This window comes from Tasmannia lanceolata, unplaced genomic scaffold, assembly GCF_043159265.1.
Source record: "Tasmannia lanceolata isolate RefF3 unplaced genomic scaffold, GAP_Taslan_0.1 ptg000037l, whole genome shotgun sequence".
Classification (NCBI taxonomy): domain Eukaryota; kingdom Viridiplantae; phylum Streptophyta; class Magnoliopsida; order Canellales; family Winteraceae; genus Tasmannia; species Tasmannia lanceolata.
The window spans coordinates 52,845,778-52,864,351 of NW_027518714.1; the positions used below are offsets into that span (position 1 = coordinate 52,845,778).

Genomic DNA, 18,574 nt, shown 5'->3' on the forward strand with positions numbered 1-18,574 from the left:
GCACAAACAAATCTAATCTTGTTCCAACATTATAAACTAAACAAACACTAAAAACATATATTAGAAAAATTAATTCATATATAAAGCAATTTGTTAGTTTCAACCCTGCCGGTACCAATTATAATTTACATGTTTAATTATAGGAATTGGCTCGACAGTTTTGTGTTTTTTATAATTTTGTAGAAAAATATTTTTGTTTCTTACTCAACTCAACTCAACTCAACTAAGCCTTTGTCCCAAATGGTAGGGGTACCGCCCTTGATATTTGATCCAACAGCAGCTCACTTTTTGAGCTTTCTGAGGAGCTGTTGTTGGATCAAATGTCAAGGGTGGTACTTCCACCGTGTAAAAGGCCTTATTGATGTAAGACCCACTTATTCAGCATATACAAATGAAGTGTATATGCTGAATAAGTGCGTCTTAGGAAATTAGAGGAAATTGGTCTTTTAGGCCAAGTGGGAGATGTTGGGATTTTTGGCATTTTGTATGGCCTTGCAAGACCATTTCATTGCCACTGATCTAATTTCAACCTGTCGTACTCTAATGTACATCATGTTATTGATGGAATCTTGGAAAATCCCCTCAACTGGTTTGGACCTATATTTCCACAGTGAGTGGTGAGTGGGGTGTCAGGAATGTGGAGTGACCCAGTTAGTGCCGGGACAAGACCCCGGAATACATCGGACAATGGTGATAGGACCATGGAACCTGCCAATGAAATTAAGCCCTGAACGTGGTACTTGGAATGTTCCGCTAGGGTCGTCTGAAGGGATCGGCTCCTGAGGACTGGTGGGCCTATGTGTTTGAAGAAACACGTGGATCGTGCGTTGGTGTGTCTCACACTAGAAAGTACTCACACAACATGTAGAAATATACGCATGTGTGAGGGATCAGAAAGTAATTCGACGGAATTGGGCTAATGTACGTTTTTCTGGAATACGTTCAAATTACGTGCACTATATTACGATAGTGTATATGCAGCATACTTAACTAAAGAAGCCTTTGTGGTGAACTCTTTGGTATGGGACATAGGGCACTACACGGGACAGAGTGACGAATGCCCATGTTGGGACTCATTGCAATGTGCCAATTGAAGTTGAGGAATTAGCTGTGGAATTCCCGGTTACGTTATATTGAATTATATTCAATTTGAGTGTGTTTAGAGGCCTCAACAGATACACGATAACTGAATATAATCTCCCTGATGGTACTTGACTATATATTGAGCCAAACTGGAATTTTTATCGGAATGTATTTGATGAAAAATTAGCGACGTAATTTTTTCTATAATTATTATATTATTAAATATTTATTTTTTTGAAATAATTATGTCGCGGGAATTTACAAAAACGATTTACAATTTGGTTGATCAAGTCGAGGAACACTTTGAATTGGGGAAACCCGGAAATATACGGAGGAATAGGAAAAACGGAAAAATCCCATATTCACACTTGATTCAAAGTGGGGGGTTTAATAAGTATGATTGGCCGAGAAACTATCTGAGGGTGTGCACATTTTGGCTTTGTTTAATTACCGATTGATGATGGTTATATTGGTAATTATGTACTGGTGATGGGATGACCAATTTGCCCCTCACAAATTGGGAATTAACCAGGGAGACCTAAGCCTAGGTATTGGGTTTTAGGGAGGCCTATAAAAGCCATGAGATCTCACTCCCTGGCAACGGTTCAAAACATACAATCTTTGAAATTTAGAGATTGAAAGAGAGCACCATCGGACTCACAGTTGAACAGGGGGTGGATCAAAATTGGTCGGTATTTCACTTTCAGCAGTTTTGGGATACGACAATTCCAAATCCAATAATTCTATCATCCGCAGCACACGAATCGAGGTACGCTTTTTTGGATTCAGAAAAATAGCATTGCTGACCTCCAGCAAGGCCCAGCGGGGAAGGACACCACTGAAAACTTGCCGATCCTAGGTCAGATAGATGCTCTTGTACCGCAGGCGACGTGGATACGATGTCCTTATCCGACAAAGACTACAGGTGCATCCACACCCAGCATGATGACGACGTATTCAAGTGAATGCAGTCGGGGTTTGATAGACTCGTCCAAGTGGACGTTGGTCCGCGGATACTCGGTGGAGACGATAAGAGTTGAAGGCGAAGTCAACCTCCCAGTAACCTTCAGCGCCGAGCCTTACCAGAGGATAATCCTTCGAACGTTTCTAATAATACGAGTCCTCTCTGCGTACAACGCCATCATCGGTAGGCTAGCCCTAAATAATCTTGAGGCCGTTGTCTCTACACCACACCTCAGGATGAAATTCCTTACCAATTGTGGTACAGGAAGGTGCGGGCTGATCAGGAGGCGGCCGCGTTTGCTACGTAGCAACTCTCAAAGGCACTAACTGTGTTGAAGAATTCCTCCCCATGGAAGCTCCAGACATCCACCACTGGATATTGTACTTTTGTTGGGGTAATTTAGTGTCATAGCGATATAAGAAACCAGACATAGTTTACAAGTCAAGCGCAAAAGCAAAATATCGAACCATGTCACAAATGAATGGAGAGCCTATCTGGTTGCGCTCTCTCCATCTGAGATTGGCTTCTCTTCATCATCCCCAGATCAACTTTATTATGACAATAAGGTGCTATTCAAATTACTATCAATCCTGTATTTCATGAGAGAACCAAGCACGTAGAGGCAGATTGTCATTTCATAGATCAGAGAATACAAAAGGGTGAGATATGCGTTTCCTACACTAGATCAGTGGATCAATTAGCTGATTTTTTACCAAGTCTTTGAGAAAAGCTAAATTAAATGATATTTGTAACAAGCTAGGAATGTATGATATCTACATTTCAGCTTAAGGGGGGAGTGTTAGAAGTGTATATGTGCTTAAAGGCAATATGGTCTTTGTACTCTTGTTCTCCTTTATATAAATACATAAGTGAGGGGGAGCTCCCATCTCCAACTCACTAATTCTCTCCATTCTCCTCTCCTCTCAACACCAATTATAAAAAAAATCAAACAAAAATCACAATTTAGAGGAAGAGCGAGAAATAGCAAGGCTGACCAGCTCCCTTCTTAAGATCTTTCCTGCTGGATTTTTTGGTATTGAGTTGATGAATGCGACTCGACGAATTTTCTTATATGGTGCAACCTGCAGCATGAACAGTTAGCAATTGGTGCACATAGGGAGAGTTGAGTGGTAATTGAGAAAATGGTACACAGCATTAGGATTTTTGTTCTCTGTAACAGTAACTGATATTAACACTTTTTTACTTTCTTTAGCCTGGGATTAAAATGGGAAAATGTTAAAAAAAAAAGTTAAGGAAAAACAAGAAAAAGAAAGAAATCCATCAAAGAAAATTCTTCATGTCCACTTAATTAAAAGGGAGGAAAACATGCATAAGAAAAAAGCTGATCAAGAACTTACGGCCTCTTTGGGTAGTGCTATTGGCTAATAGGTTTTTTGCATATAATCTTATGTGCAAAAGGTTTTGAAGTTTAGGCTACTGATATCCGCAGGACCAACTTTACATAATGGGGTGAACTCAGCTTGTTTTACATGGTTTAACCTGCTGTCAAAGGCCATTACAATTCCCAATTCCCAAAAAGCTCTCAGCAGCCAATTAAAAAAAATGTAAAACAAGGTGAGTTTGCCGCATTGTCAAAACATGGTCGTGTGGACATCAATAACCTATTTGCATATAAGATTAAATTAAAATAACACATTTAGCAAACCAGGACCAAATCTTGTGGCATCCAAAGAGGCACTTATTGTGTGTGTGTGTGTGTTAGGAAGTAAAGTTTGTTCAAATGAGCCCAAAAATCACAAAAAGAGAGACATCTGCCATGCTCATATGGTTCCATGTAAAGTTTTTTCAAATACTGTGTTTACTAGAGTACATCACATGAACAACATACTAAATTTCGAATAGCACCGGATAAATCTTATCTTTTGAAACTTTTCAGAAAAAAAAAACACGGTGGCAAACCAAATGTGGCAATAAAGAAAGTGTCCCAGTGATAAAGATACTTTGTTTAACAAGTAGGTAATGGACTAGGGAATTGACATTCATGTGAATGGGAACTTCTTATTTATTGGATTATCACTGCATATTTCATCCTTGATATGGGGTGGGTGGTATAGAAATCCTTGAAATTATGCATGCCTGTATGTTAGCCTGCCCTATATGTAAAAAGGTAAAAGGCAATCAATTAAGACAAACTCCGTGCCCAATGCCTAAATTTATGTGTGTAAATACAAATATAATTTATTTATTCATTGGGCAAGAACCAAGCTTCAAATCAACTTGCATGTTTTCCATGAACTCGAATGACGGATGAATTCATGAAGAAAACAAGAGGAGATATGCAATCACGAATCCACAATTGCTTCTTTTTTTTCATTTTACTTCATAACACAAAATGTGAATGCAACTACAAATTTATCATTATTTGAGTCTTAGGCCCTGTTCGTTTGAGATTGTGGCAACCGATTGTCACCCACCAATCTGATTATTGGACCAACAATTAATGCAATTATGAGTCCAGTAATCATATTGAGGGGGGGGGTATGGGATTGGTTGTCATAATCCCAAAACGAACAGGGAATTAGTAATTATACGTGCCTGTTTCGCGACGAAATCCATGACTTGTGGTTCATTGAGGGTGCTTCCTGGCCGTCTCACCACAAACGCCATGGGTATTTGCCCCACATGTTCATCTGGGTACCTGTCATCTTATAACAAGGGCGTATGAGAAAAAGACATGTGCAAGCTGACATGAATTGCATTTTAAGAAGAAATAAAAAAAATACTCTTCACTATAGTAGTTCAACTATGCCGAAAACTGGATCAAGATTGCAATGAATGAACCCGTACGGGTGTGGATCTTTGGCTTAAAGTCATTGGTATGCTCCCTATTGACGAGAGTTCGAATCCCACCGGGCTTACCCGATGCCCGTGGTTTAAGGGTGATTGTGTGCATCCATAGGGAATAGTAGTTCCCTAAAAATTGGGCTGGGGATACCCTATGTCATCAGAGAGAGAGAGAGAGAGAGAGAGAGAGAGATCGCAATGAATGGAGATTGGTATTTGGTCTTATGAAATATTTATGATGGTTAACTTTCATTCATGAGAGCATTTCATTCCTTATGAAAATCAGTACTTCAAAGAGTACAACAACTATAAGAACCTGGAATGAGATATGTAATTTTGTGGTACATGAATACAAACCATTCTATCTCATGAATACAAACCACCCTATCATAATCTCATACATATGTATGTATGCCCAATATGTAATAGTCGTAAAAAATTACAGTAATGCCTCTTTGACATCCGAGTTGACAATGACATCCTGCAATCAAAATACCAGACACTGCCATATATGAAAGCTCTACTTCTACATTAATGTGTGTTTCTCTTTAGTAGATTTAGATTTGCTTTCAGGAAGCTGGACACACTTGAGGGTATATAGACCTGTGTATGCAGATAGAAATTCACAAGCTCCATAAATTCAATTTTCGTTCGCAATTTCTTCTCTACGAGTACATAACGAAATCAGGAAGAAACAGATGTAGCTGAAAAGGGTAACTGTTGTTGAAGAGTGTTGAATATATACATCATATTCATGGGAGAGCACCTTAGAGGAGAGTCTCTCATCTTCTCCCTCACTCTTCTTCTTCCTCTCTGTCCTTATCCATTCTCCATCTAACGTGGTATCAGAGCCAAATCTGATCCATTGATAAAACAAAAACAAAAAAAGAAAGAAAATAAGGAAAAAAAGAAAGGAGGAAGAAGAGTCCCCCACGTATCCTCCCTCTCTCTCATTCTCGCACCACGCCTCATCTCACACACTACGCCCAAGACCCATGCGCATTTGCGCAATACCCCCTCCTCACGAACTACCCCCCCCAACACACACACACACAATACCCGCCTTCCCATCCCGTGCGCTACCCCCACCTCCCATTTGCGCAATCCAGTAAACCCATCCATACTGTAGACCCTCCTCTCTCCAATCTGTAATCCCCTCCCCGGCGCATCTAGTGTGTACCCTTCCACTTCGTATCTTCTTCACATCCCCTTGCCATTTGTCGTAAAATTCATACCCCTCATATCCTCTTTCCATTCAAAGTACACCCCTCCTCTATATTCTAAATCCATCCATAATCCCTCATCCCTTGATCCAAAACCCCAAATCCTCTTGTAAATCTATCTACTCTCCCATTCCCCATAACCACCGACACTAGTAGTAATCCCCAATCCTTTCCTCCATTTTGATTCTCCATCCAAAACTCCAAAACCCTAATCCCAAACCTAATTCCTCCGTAAGCAAATTTAGTGGGTTTCTTTTCCACTTTTCATCCCGAAATCCAAATCCATAACCCTTTTCCAAATTCCCAAACCCTAAATCTCCATCCAAAACCCCAAATCCCAAATTTGTTGTTCCATTGTTGAGTTCTTTCTAGTTTCCTAACCTCCTTCTTTTTGGTTTAAATCCTCCATTTCTTTCTTTTTGGAGCCTCCTCCCCATCAATCTCCATCCTAATCTTTGTTATCTCTCTCTATATCCGTTGTGTTGTATAGCGTTTGTGTTGATATCAAAGTGCATGCCCAGTGTTTGATAAAATGTCAGAGAGAGTTGTGGTGCCTGGAATTTATTCTTTTCGGTGCAAGTTGAAGGCCTTCAGCTTCATGTAATTCCATGGATGGAGTGTGGTGTTTTTTGGTGACTCGGGGCTATGTAGGTGCACCCCTTTTTTGTTGGTGGTTTGTTGGTTGATTGGTTGGTTGTTGGTTTATGATCATCATTGGTTGGGTTGGTTGTGGTTGTAGTTGGTTTGTTGGTTGGGATGATCGTGCTTGAGATCATAGTTGTTGTGGTTGTTTGTTGGTTGGTTCTTCGCGTTGTTGGTTGTTTCCTTCCACACTTGATGTTGTTGGTGGACTCGCTTTGCGAGTCCTGTTTGTTGGTGCTTCTACACATGTGTAGTTGCCTTGCAGAGTTTTATGCATTCATTGTGGTTGTTGTGGTTTGCATTGTAATCTACTTTCATGGTGGCTATATGCCCGGTCGTTAGCGTTACTCCAGCCTTGTTATTGTTGTAGCTATATGTCCGATCGTTTGTGTTGCATTCGGCCTTATTTTTGTTGTAGCTATATGCCCAGTCGTTAGCGTTGCTTTCGGCCCTATTGTTTCCCCGGGCGAAATGTTATTTGCTAGTCGTTTGTTCGTTGGTTGTCGTACGCCCTGTTGTTGAGCGCATTGTTAGCTGGTTGTTGATCCTCGTTGTGATGGGCTGATTTTCTATCGCATGTTTGTTGGTGTTCTTCTCTTGGCGCTATGATGTTCCGTTGATGGCTACTCGTAGTGCTCACCGTCTTTGTTGTGAGCGTCTTTGGTGTGTGTTAGCCCAAGGGTTCAACTAATCATGTTTTCCTTATTGTTTTGATGCTAGCAAAACCAAATTGATGAGTCTTTATGGACTAATGTGTTGCATTGCAGTGTTGTGCTTTATACAGGAATTTCATATGTCAATCCAAAGTTAGCACATTAGCACAATGCAACACCACACATGGCTTGAAGATCAACATGCACAAATGAACAAAGAGAGCTTGCATACATTAGAGACATCATCCTTGGAAGATGTCCAAGTCTCAAGTTGAAGATCCCACAAGGATGCCTTGCACAATGCCATTGAAGTTGAACAAGTGTTGGTGACCTTCTCAAGCATTCAAAGCAAAGATCATTCAAGAAGAGAAGTCACATGGACCAAAGCTATCTCAAGAGTTCACCTACAAGCACAAGAGCCCAAAGAAGATCTTTGAAGTCAATGAAATCAGTGAGTTAGAGTATTTTACATTTTCTAGATTGTATTGGAGATCTCTTTGAAAGTGGTTTTGAATTTCAAAGTGTTTTCAAACTATTTTCAAAACCACGCTTGAGACCTATTTGTATTTCATAGAAAACATCATTCACAAGTCTCAAAACATGTTTTAAAACCATGGATCAGAGCACAAAGACCAAGGCCCAAAAAAATCAAAGTTTCAAAGTTAAAACAACATTTTAATACAGGGCCGGTCCAGTCGACCGTGGGTGGGTTGTTGGAAATCCAGTAACGAACTCAACATACTAGGCCGGTCAACCGCAGAAAGGTTGCTGGAATTCCAGCAACCAATCTAATGGATTGGTCCGGTCGAACGAGTAGGGCCGTCGACCGCCGCAATCGGGGGAGAAACAATAAAAATGACCAGCGCGCTTGACACGGTCGACCAGGTCTGCGCCAAAAAATAGTCGTTGGGGCTCAAACGGCTAGTTTTCCTTTCGACCGTTTTATTCTTTCCTTGCCCATTTTACCCCCAAATAGTCATTAATCAATATAGGTTATATATATATATATATATATATATATATATATATATATATATATATATATATATATATATATATATATATATATATATATATATATATATATGAGTTTTAATCAAACATTTTACTACTTTTGGAAAGATTGAAATTCTCATTTGAATGTAACTTTTGAAATCTACAATATTTCTTCAAGAGCTTTGATTTTGCATACCCATTTTAAAGAAGATCTCCGTAGGCTTTATTGCTTTTAATCATTGGAGAGTTTGAGAGCTTTCATTGTAATTATACGCCTTCTCAGAGGGATTGAGAGTGCTTCCTCTTCGTCTTTCAAGATTATTTGGTGAGGAGGGTTTCATCCCTTGATTTGTAGTGAGAAGGGCTTTTGTCCCTTATTTGGTGTGATTGTACCTCGCCCTCCGATTCGGGCTTCGTGTGGTGTCGGATTTAGTGAAGAATACCCAAGGAGACAAAATTGGGAAAGTGGAGTAAGTCTTTTGGATAGACCGAACCACTATAAATCGCTTGTGTCGACTTTTTGTGGTATTTATCTTTCTCTGACTCTTATCTCCTTGTGTGTTGATATGCTTATTCTTCCATTAACATTTGGATTTAAATTGAAATCATTACTTGCTAACTAACCCACTCACACAACTAATCAAGTTATAAGTTAATTAAGTGGTTGGACGGACTTTGTAATCATTCCACTCATCTAAATCAACTTGATTAATTAAACATAAAACTTTGGTGATCTTTGAAAACTTTTTTAAAAGCCAAAAAATTTCTAAATACAACCACCCCCTCTCGGTTGCCAAACCGAGATTTCAATGTGCTTATTTTGTTCATGGTTCGTGGTTCGTTGTTATTTTCCCTGCTGAGGTGTTTCTGTTCAATCATTGATCTCGCTATTAACCATTGATCGTTGGTATGCAAATTAGTTCATCATTGCTCTTATTCAAAGGGAGACTTTGTGGTGATCGCTCTTGCGGTAGTGCTGATTCAGGAGAGTTGTTCTTCTTCTATCCATTGTTCACGCCGTTGTACTCTCTCTGGCCGTTGTCCTTTTTTGTTTTGTTTTTCACTATGTATTCACCACACCAGCTTGAGGGGGAGTGTTATACCAACCTGGCGTGTGTATGGGATTATTGCATTTTTTTGTATGGGTATTATACTTGTTTGTTGTAGTTTTGTTTGTAACAAGCTGGACTTTTATAGTATATACACTCAAGCTTGAGGGGGAGTGTTGAAGAATGTTGAAGAGTGTTGAAGGGTAGTTTAGTCATTATAAGTATGTTGAGGGGTATTGTAGTCTTTGTACCATGTTGCCCTACTTTGGGCCTATATATATATACATCATATTCATGGGAGAGCTCCTTAGTGGAGAATCTCTCATCTTCTCCCTCACACTTCTTCTTCTTCTTCTTCGCTTTCCTTATCCATTCTCCATTCTAACAGATGTGATAAACTTCCCTCAATAAAAACTAAATATGGGAAGACTTAGAATTTTTAGACAACAAAGGAATTTAAAAGTTGATTTGCTTTCTTTACTAGCATTTGTCTCAATTTCAATTTTAAATCTCTCCTACAGATTCTAGTGACCAGCTGTCATTCTGAATGTTACATCTAAGATGATAGAAATTGTAAAGATGCATAAAAACTCTCCAAACACAAAGAAGTGTTGAGGGGTTCGGCCTATAGCTAAATTGGTTGAGGGTTTGTGCTTCAACATTGAGGGCTCCGCTCTTGCTTCGTATGATACTCAGACTTCTTCCGGCCGAGACAATGGTTCTTTCGGTCGTAGCACTGGCTCCTTTGGCTGTGGTCGTGGCTCCTTTGGCCGTGGTTGTGGCTCCTTTGGCCATGGACGTGGTCGTATGATAGGTGGTGGTCGTGGTACTGGCAGTCGTGGTCAACCCTATTGCACTCACTGTTAGCGGGATGGCCACCGTGTTGATACTTGCTTTGTGCTCCATCCTGAGCTCCGCCATTCCCGAGCTGCCCACCTCTCTGCTGCATCCCCTACTGATGGCAAATTCCAGTCTTCTGCTTCAGATCTCCCAGACGAGCCTTATGAGTTTTCCAGAGCTGATTATGAGGAGCTTCAGCGTCTCCACCTTAGCAGCCGCCCACCTTCTGCAGCCGTTGCCCAGTCAGGTAGTTCGCCCGCTTCACTTCTCACTAGCTCCAGCTCCTGGATCATTGATTTTGGGGCCTCCAATCATGTGACGGACAATTCCCAATCTCTTTCCTCATTTCAGTCATTCCCTTCTCAGTCTCGCTCTATCACTCTTGCCGAAGGCAATAGAGCCCCTATTTCTGGTATGGGTTCTATTTCCCCTCTTGAGGGCCTTACCCTCTCTTTTGTCTTGTGTGTTCCTAACTCTCCATTTAACTTATTATCAATAAGTCAGCTTACCAAAAATTTGAAATGCTCTGTCTCATTCTTTCCCTCATATTGTGTTTTTCTGGATCTCTTGACTGGGCCGACGATTGGAACGGGTCGTGCGCTGGACGGCCTCTACCACCTTCAGTACCACCCCTCTCCCACCATTTTGAGTAGCTCTGTGGATGCCTATGAGTGGCATTGCTGTCTTGGTCATCCATCTCGTTAGCGCCTTTGACAGACCTCTATTGTCTCCTCTAGCATTTAGCCATTTCAGTGCGAGTCATGTGAACTTGGGAAACACCATCGTGTGTCGTTCCCTTCTAGGCCTGTATTTAGAGTTTTGAAACCTTTTGAGTTGGTCCATTCGGATGTATGGGGTCCCTCGAGGACCAAGTCTCTTTTTGGATTTACATACTTTATTGTATTTGAGGATGATTTTAGTCGGATGACATGGGTTTATTTACTTAAACATCCTTCTGAAGTTTTTCATGCTTTTCGCACCTTCTATGCTGAAATTACTACTCAATATGATTCTCCTCATGTTTATGCACGGATAATGCACGAGAATATTTTTCCTCTTCGAGTGGTCTTGAGGAGTTCTTAGCGAGTCGTGGTATTCTTCATCAGTCTTCGTGTGCATACACCTCTCAACAAAATGGTGTTGCTGAGAGGAAGTTGCGATATCTTCTTGACATGGCACGAACTCTACTCTTTCGGATGTATGTTCCTAAAACGTATTGGAGTGATGCCATTCTTACTTCATGTTTTCTTGCTAACCGTCTTCCTCATCAGTGTTAGATACTCGCTCTCCCTTCTTGGTTCTTCACCCTCACGGTGACCACTTCCCTCTTACTCCTCGTGTCTTTGGATGTGTGTGCTTTGTCCACAAGTTGAGTTCTGGTGTGGACAAACTAGACCCCGAGCTGAGAGGTGTGTTTTTCTGGGATACTCTCGTACCCAGAAACGCTATCGGTGTTATAGTCCTCATCTTCGTCAATGCTTTGTCTCTGTTGACGTCACCTTCTTTGAGTCAGTTCCTTATTTTCCTAGTCCTACAACTCCTCCTCCAGTGTCTCTGGACCCACTTCCTCTTCTGCTTCCGGTTCTCGCTGATCGAGTTCCTCCTACCCCTACCCCGGCGCCCTCTCCCTCCATTTCACTGCCGGCTCCTCCTCCCACATCTGGCCCTGTGCAGGTATATCAGCGTCGTGCTCGCCCTAGATCACCTCCAGCTCCACCTGCGCCCCTCTCGTCCCAGCCAGAGACTCCGCCGTCCATTTCTCAGGTATTACCTCCTTCTTCTGCACCTCATTTAGACTCCTCTCCCATTGCATCTCGTACGCGCTCTCGTACTACGGCTCATCCTATATCTTCTTATGTATCTTATGATCATTTTCCCCCTACTTTTCACAGCTTTGTGTCTTCCTTGTCCTCTGTCTCCTTGCCTAGGTCCTTACAGGATGCTCTTTCCCACCCTGGGTGGCGTGCTACTATGGATGCTGATATGAGCGCCCTTCAGGCGAATCACACTTGGGATCTTGTTCCTTTTCCTTCTGGCGTCCATCCTGTTGGATGCCGCTGGGTTTATGCCATCAAGTACCTTCCCGATGGCTCTGTTGAGCGTCTTAAGGCGCAGTTGGTCGCCAAAGGATACACTCAGACGTATGGGATTGATTATATCGAGACCTTCTCCCCTGGTGCCAAAATTCCCTCGGTTCGTGTCCTTATATCTTTGGCCGTCAATCATGGATGGCATCTTCATTAGCTTGATGTCAAGAATGCCTTCCTCCATGGTGATTTAGTTGAGGAGGTGTATATGAAGCAACCTCCAAGGTATGTTGCTCAGGGGGAGTTCACTTCCTCTGTTTGTCGTCTTCGCAAGTCATTATATGGCCTCAAACAATCTCCTCGTGCATGGTTTGGCAAGTTCAGTGATTCTCTCATGGGCTATGGTATGAAACAATGTGAGGTAGACCACTCTGTGTTTAGCCTCAAGTCTGATGTTGGATATGTCATTCTCATAGTCTATGTAGATGACATTATCATTACAAGGAGTGACTCTTGTGGCATTCAACGATTGAAGACCTTCCTTCAGACACAGTTCTCTACAAAGGATCTTGGTCGTCTTCGATACTTGTTAGGGATTGAGGTATCCTATTCAGGTACAAATGTTTCCCTATCTCAGCGAAAATATGTGTTGGATTTTTTGGATGAGACTAGATCCTTGGGGATCAAACCTGCTAGTACCCCCATGGAACCAAATACTAAACTTCTCCCAGAAGAGGGGGACTTATTAGAGGATCCTAGCCAATATAGGAGACTTGTTGGAAAGCTCATATATCTCACTGTCACTCGTCCTGATATTTCCTATGTTGTGGGAATAGTTAGCCAATTTATGAGTGAGCCTCGCACTTCTCACTGGGCTACTGTGGTGCATCTTCTTCGCTACTTGAAAAGTACCCCAGGCAAAGGGCTACTTTTCAAGAAACATAGTCACATGAGATTAGAGGCCTTTTGTGATGCTGATTGGGCTGGATCTCCGGCTGACAGATGATCCACTACTGGATATTGCACATATGTTGGGGGAAATCTTGTGTCTTGGCGCAGCAAGAAGCAAAATGTTGTGTCCAAGTCAAGTGCAAGTCAAGTGCAGAAGCCGAGTACAGGGTCATGTCTCACGCTTGTAGTGAGCTCATTTGGCTACGTTCTCTTCTATCTGAGATTGGGTTTCCTCTATCTTCTCCGGCAGAGTTGTATTGTGATAACAAGGCGGCTATTTATATTGCAAACAATCCAGTGTTTCATGAGCGTCATATTGAGGTAGACAGCTACTTTATTAGACACAGGATCCAGCAGGGCGTGTTGCGTACTACATTCACTCGATCTGCCGATCAGTTAGCCGACACCTTTACCAAACCATTGAGCAAAGCTAAGTTTATTGATATTTGTAACAAGCTGGGAATGTGTAATATATACATTCCAGCTTGAGGGGGAGTGTTGAATAGCTATGTATGTGTGTGTTTGTGTGTATGTTATGCCATAAGGGCATAGTTGTCTTTTGCACTTTTCCTCTCTTAATATAAATACTTGAGTGAAGGGAGAAGCCCTTAACTCATTCTATTCTCTCATTTTGGTTCTTCTCCAACACTTGTGTTCTAGTAGGTCATTCAAAAAAACTTAACAAGGTTCATCCGCCAGTAATAGACGAAAAGTGATAAATAATTTTTCAAAATCGGAACGGCTCCATCCATATTCCCTGATGTCATGGAAATATTGCATAAACTTCTATTAGTGTTGGAAGGTGAATCTTTTTTCAGTTGAGTTGGATCATTTTGAGAAATCATGTATGCAAATAACAGGATAAGTTGGGAGACACATTTATTAGTTCTTGTTTACAGAGGATTTGGTGTAGATTACAACTTTTATTTATTTATTTGTTTGTTTGTTTGTCAAACTCCAAACAAAATTCAACAAAATTAGCCATTAGATAGGCAAGAACACCATCATATACGTACGGAACAACTGCAGCATCAGAAATTTCTGGATGGGATTGAAGTACTTGCTCCAACTCAGCAGGGGGAACCTGCATGTGGTCCAATTTGAAATAGATTAATTTGAAAAGTGACCATTGTTACACAAGTTTTTTCAAAACTAATATAATTACCTGATATGCCTTGTACTTTATCAGTTCCTTCAACCTGTCCACGATGAAGAGGAATCCATCATGATCAAAGTAACATAGATCACCCGTCTTCATCCAGCCTTCTGAATCCAAGGTAGAAGCATTCGCATCATCGTCACCTATGTAACCTGCACTAACATCACCCGACTCCATTCATCAAATAATAAATGAAGTAATATATTATCTATATGACTATATGGATTAAAAACTTCAAACGAGTTCCTAATGATATTGAAGGATTGAACCTTCAACTTGCACTGTTTTTTCATGCACCAAGAATATTGGTAATCGTCTGGCTATTCATGACTTAGAAAACGATCTGTCATCCAGAAATAAAAGGCATTGAACTCTCTTTTTCCGATAAAAATGAGTAGCATATGGTCTTCATGGTTCATTTTCAGGAAATCCAATGAGTGCTTCACTCATTGACTAATAAATACTATACCTTAATCCACTAAATTTCTTCATTTGTTAGACGGTCCATCCATAAAAAAACAAAACCACCATTATTTGCCTAAACATTGCCTTTGCCATAAGCATAGTTACCACTTACCAGGTTCATGCACTCTCCCCGGACTATGCACCTAGAAGCAGTTCAGAAGATTATACGGTATCTCAAGAGAACATCTAGCAGCTACTATACCTTTGTGGGCGGCAATCTAGTCAAATAGAAGAGTAAGAAACAAGATGTGGTGGCAAGATCTAGTGTTGAGTGTGAACATAGAGCTATTGCTCATGTGACTTGTGAGCCTTTGTGGCTTAAGATACTGCTCAGAGATTGGAATAAGAACGGATGATCGGACAAAACACTATTGTGATAACCAAGCATCCATTCACATGCTGAGTGTGAACATAGAGCGATTGCTTATGTGACTTGTGAGCCTTTGTGGCTTAAGATACAGCTCAGAGATTGGAATAAGAATGGATAATCAGACAAAACACTATTGTGATAACCAAGCATCCGTTCACATCATCTAACGATTCTAACCAGTGTTTGTGTTTCCATTCTGCTACACCATTCTGGGACGATATGTGGGGTAATGAAAATTTTTGGCGGATGCAATGTGAGAGGCAAACTGTATGAAACTTCTGGAAGGTGTGCTCACCCCCGCCATCACTTTGGAGAAGTAAGATTTGTGCTCAAGCAAGAGTATGACATGAAGAAAACATGAGAAGATGATATTTGTTCTGAAGAAAATAAGTTCAAGTGTAATGGAAACAATTGTTGACAAAAATGACAAAATAGCACAAACCAAATCTAGAAGAAACTCGAACAGAGCCTTAAATATCAGAATTAACTGTTGAGAATGAAAAAATATATATTATTACTCAAATTAAATGGGAATTTATAATGCTTACAAAGTTGACAAATGGGACACAATTGTAACTCAGAAGACTTATTACATGATCAAATAAAAGACATAGAAATCAGAAAGCGTAGAATGCGAGCATTGTTGTGAGCCAAGCAATGATGCCACACTGACAATGCCGATAAAGAAAATTGTTGTTGTGTAGATATCTTGCATTATGGCATTATAGAGGACCCTGACAGACTAATGTGCATGACGCACATGTAGGTCGAGCTGAGAGAGAGAGAGAGAGAGAGAGAGAGAGAGAGAGAGAGAGAGAGAGAGAGAGAGAGAGAGAGAGAGAGCTTCCTTTGCTATTGTTTTCTTCTATATTGAGACTAATTAGGTTACCCTATTTCTCTTCCACTTAAACTTGATTTTCTTCTTCTTCACTGACACTACTTGCAGTAGTGAATTTGTTGTAATGGGTTTAGGGAATGAGTTCACCAACATGCTTACAATGCCTCACAATAAGTTAAAGCTGAGTATCGAGCACTTTTTGATAAGTCACAAATGAGCCCTGGAATTGAGATCCTAAGCAAATTTTAACTAGAGGGGACATAGCTACACCACTATTGTGTGAAATTAATGGTGCAAGTACTGCTCTAGATAAGAGATAGTGAGCTCATCATTGTTAGGTACCAAAATATAATTGGCAGTAATAAAAAACAAATTCTTTTTGAATGGTCACAATATAGATGTAACAAGATCAATCAACAAAATGATAATTGTAGAGCATTTAGATAACAACGATAACACTGTTATAAATAATTTAAAAAAATACTTATTGTATCGCCACAATGTGTATAAGAGAACACGACTATGGAAAATGTTTTCTTTCTTTTTTTATATTTTTTGCTAGGCTTGTGAAGACCATCTTATCATTACCTTTCATGATAGTTGGCCCTCGCAGCCACAACTCCCCTTGTTGGCCAGGAGATAGAGCCTCGCCAGTAGTGGGATGGACTATCTTTGCTTCCAGATACTCAGCAAGACGCCCAGCTGACCCATAATGTTGACTCTCTTCGGGTCCTATTGTTCTTGTTGCAGTGCCCGTCGACTCAGTCAAGCCATACCCCTAGGAAAAGAAGGAAGAACTCAATAATTACATCAGCACTAGAATAGGCATTGCAGTAGTTAGGCCCTGTTCGTTTGAGATTATGTCAACCGATGGTGAGCCCTTAAACTGATTATTGGACTCAAATTTGATGTAATTTGAGTCCAATAATCGGTATAGGGGCTCACAATCGGTTGTCATAATCTCAAACGAACAGGACCTTAAAGAGGGAGGCATCAGTACTCTCACCAACACTTCCAAAGTGCAAGATAGTGATTATAGAATTAAAGATTCAAATCTATCAATGCGTGTCTTAAAACAAGGATTGTGACAAATTTGTATCCATTCTTGAAAACCAAGAAAATTAATTCAAAGCAATTAACCCAAATGTCATTCTTCTTGATTCAAACATGTACAATTAGTAACTCAAACAAAATCACAAATATTGAGCAAGTTAAATTGGAAGATACATAAAAATTGAAACGAATGAAGAAAAACTAGATAATAAGATATATAATATCTTTCTAGTATCTCCAAATGTGTCACAACTGGATAAATAAATGAATAGTCCTTAAATAATTAGATAAATCAATGAAAGAAGTTTCCATAAAAGGGTTTTAGTTTCGCAGGGTCTCCCTTCAGTTTAGCATTCTTTTCTCTCTCTTTTTATAGATACATCAATGAAAGAAGTTTTATGTAGACTTGCCTCAGCCTTCATAATTTGATAGCTTAGCCAAGATGCATGCGTCCACAGGCGAGAACATGATCTTCACTATGAGAAATCAAAATAGAAGAATTACAACGGATTTACACAAAACCCGCAAACCCGCAACCATTTACTTGTCCTCTCATCCAAGACCATACTCAGAGTAGCTAAGAGAAAAACCCCAAGAGGACACTCTTTCTATCTATAATTTCCCCTTTCTATCTCTTTAGGATACAAAGAGATTTTCCTACTTTTAGTTTCCACCACAATTAGACAACCCAATTGTGTTACGTAGGAAAATAGGAAACTTTCCCAACAATCTCAGCCTTATCTTGTTTCCCAACCACCCGAAGATTTTTCTGTTGATGTCGCCACTGGTCCAATAATGCCGCAAACCACAGTTTGCTTTTTGAAGTACCAGGTACACACCATCGAATCATCCCAGTTTTGACTTCACCTGACTCGATCACAACGGCCAATGCAAATGTGTAGCTTCTGAGTTCACCAGACTCAATCACTACGGCCAATGCAAATGTGTAGCTTCCAACCCATTGATTTACCTAGTCAACCATGGAGAGGGATCTCGATTTGTCCTCCCCATCACAAGTATTGTCACACCCTCACCATTGTCTGCAACCTGCAAACCCACTTTGCACCAACTGCAAAACATACGATATCCAAGTACTTGACATCCCCACATCGTTTGCAACCATACATTGAGATCTTAGGAACACATTGTGTCCCCAACAGGTCGATAAAATCAACCACACTTCTCTTTCATTAGAACCGTATAGCCGCATGTGATTTTCATGGCTCCGCCTGCAATTGAATACATGCAACCCTTGGAGTCCAATGGGCCAAGAGATAATATAATGCAAACCCGGGGGTTCGCAAGTTATTCCGGAGAACTTTTGGAGCTTGATGGGTTAATCTCTACATAAAATAGCACAACCAGTCCCAAATTCAGATCAAGTGTTCAAAAAGTTAGTCAAACATATCTTATTGGGTATTATAGGGCCCACTAACTTAAGACAAATTTTACCCAC

General features: G+C 40.5%; 1 protein-coding gene across 2 annotated transcripts in view; it reads right to left on the bottom strand.

The window, feature by feature from the left end:
* Window positions 1-2,766: 2,766 nt before the first annotated feature.
* Window positions 2,767-18,574, bottom strand: part of LOC143860485 (4-coumarate--CoA ligase-like 9) — a 30,666-nt gene continuing 14,858 nt past the window's right edge. The window contains exons 3-7 of one of the 2 annotated variants that reach the window (XM_077371156.1): window positions 16,654-16,843; window positions 14,399-14,544; window positions 14,250-14,317; window positions 4,604-4,706; window positions 2,767-3,129 (exon numbers count right to left, since the gene is read on the bottom strand). In XM_077371156.1, coding sequence (XP_077227271.1) covers window positions 3,004-3,129; window positions 4,604-4,706; window positions 14,250-14,317; window positions 14,399-14,544; window positions 16,654-16,843 — 633 coding nt within the window. In that variant the 3' untranslated portion in view covers window positions 2,767-3,003. Of the gene's footprint in view, window positions 3,130-4,603; window positions 4,707-6,160; window positions 7,775-14,249; window positions 14,318-14,398; window positions 14,545-16,653; window positions 16,844-18,574 lie in introns of those variants that run through there. The other variant, XM_077371157.1, reaches the window with a different exon arrangement.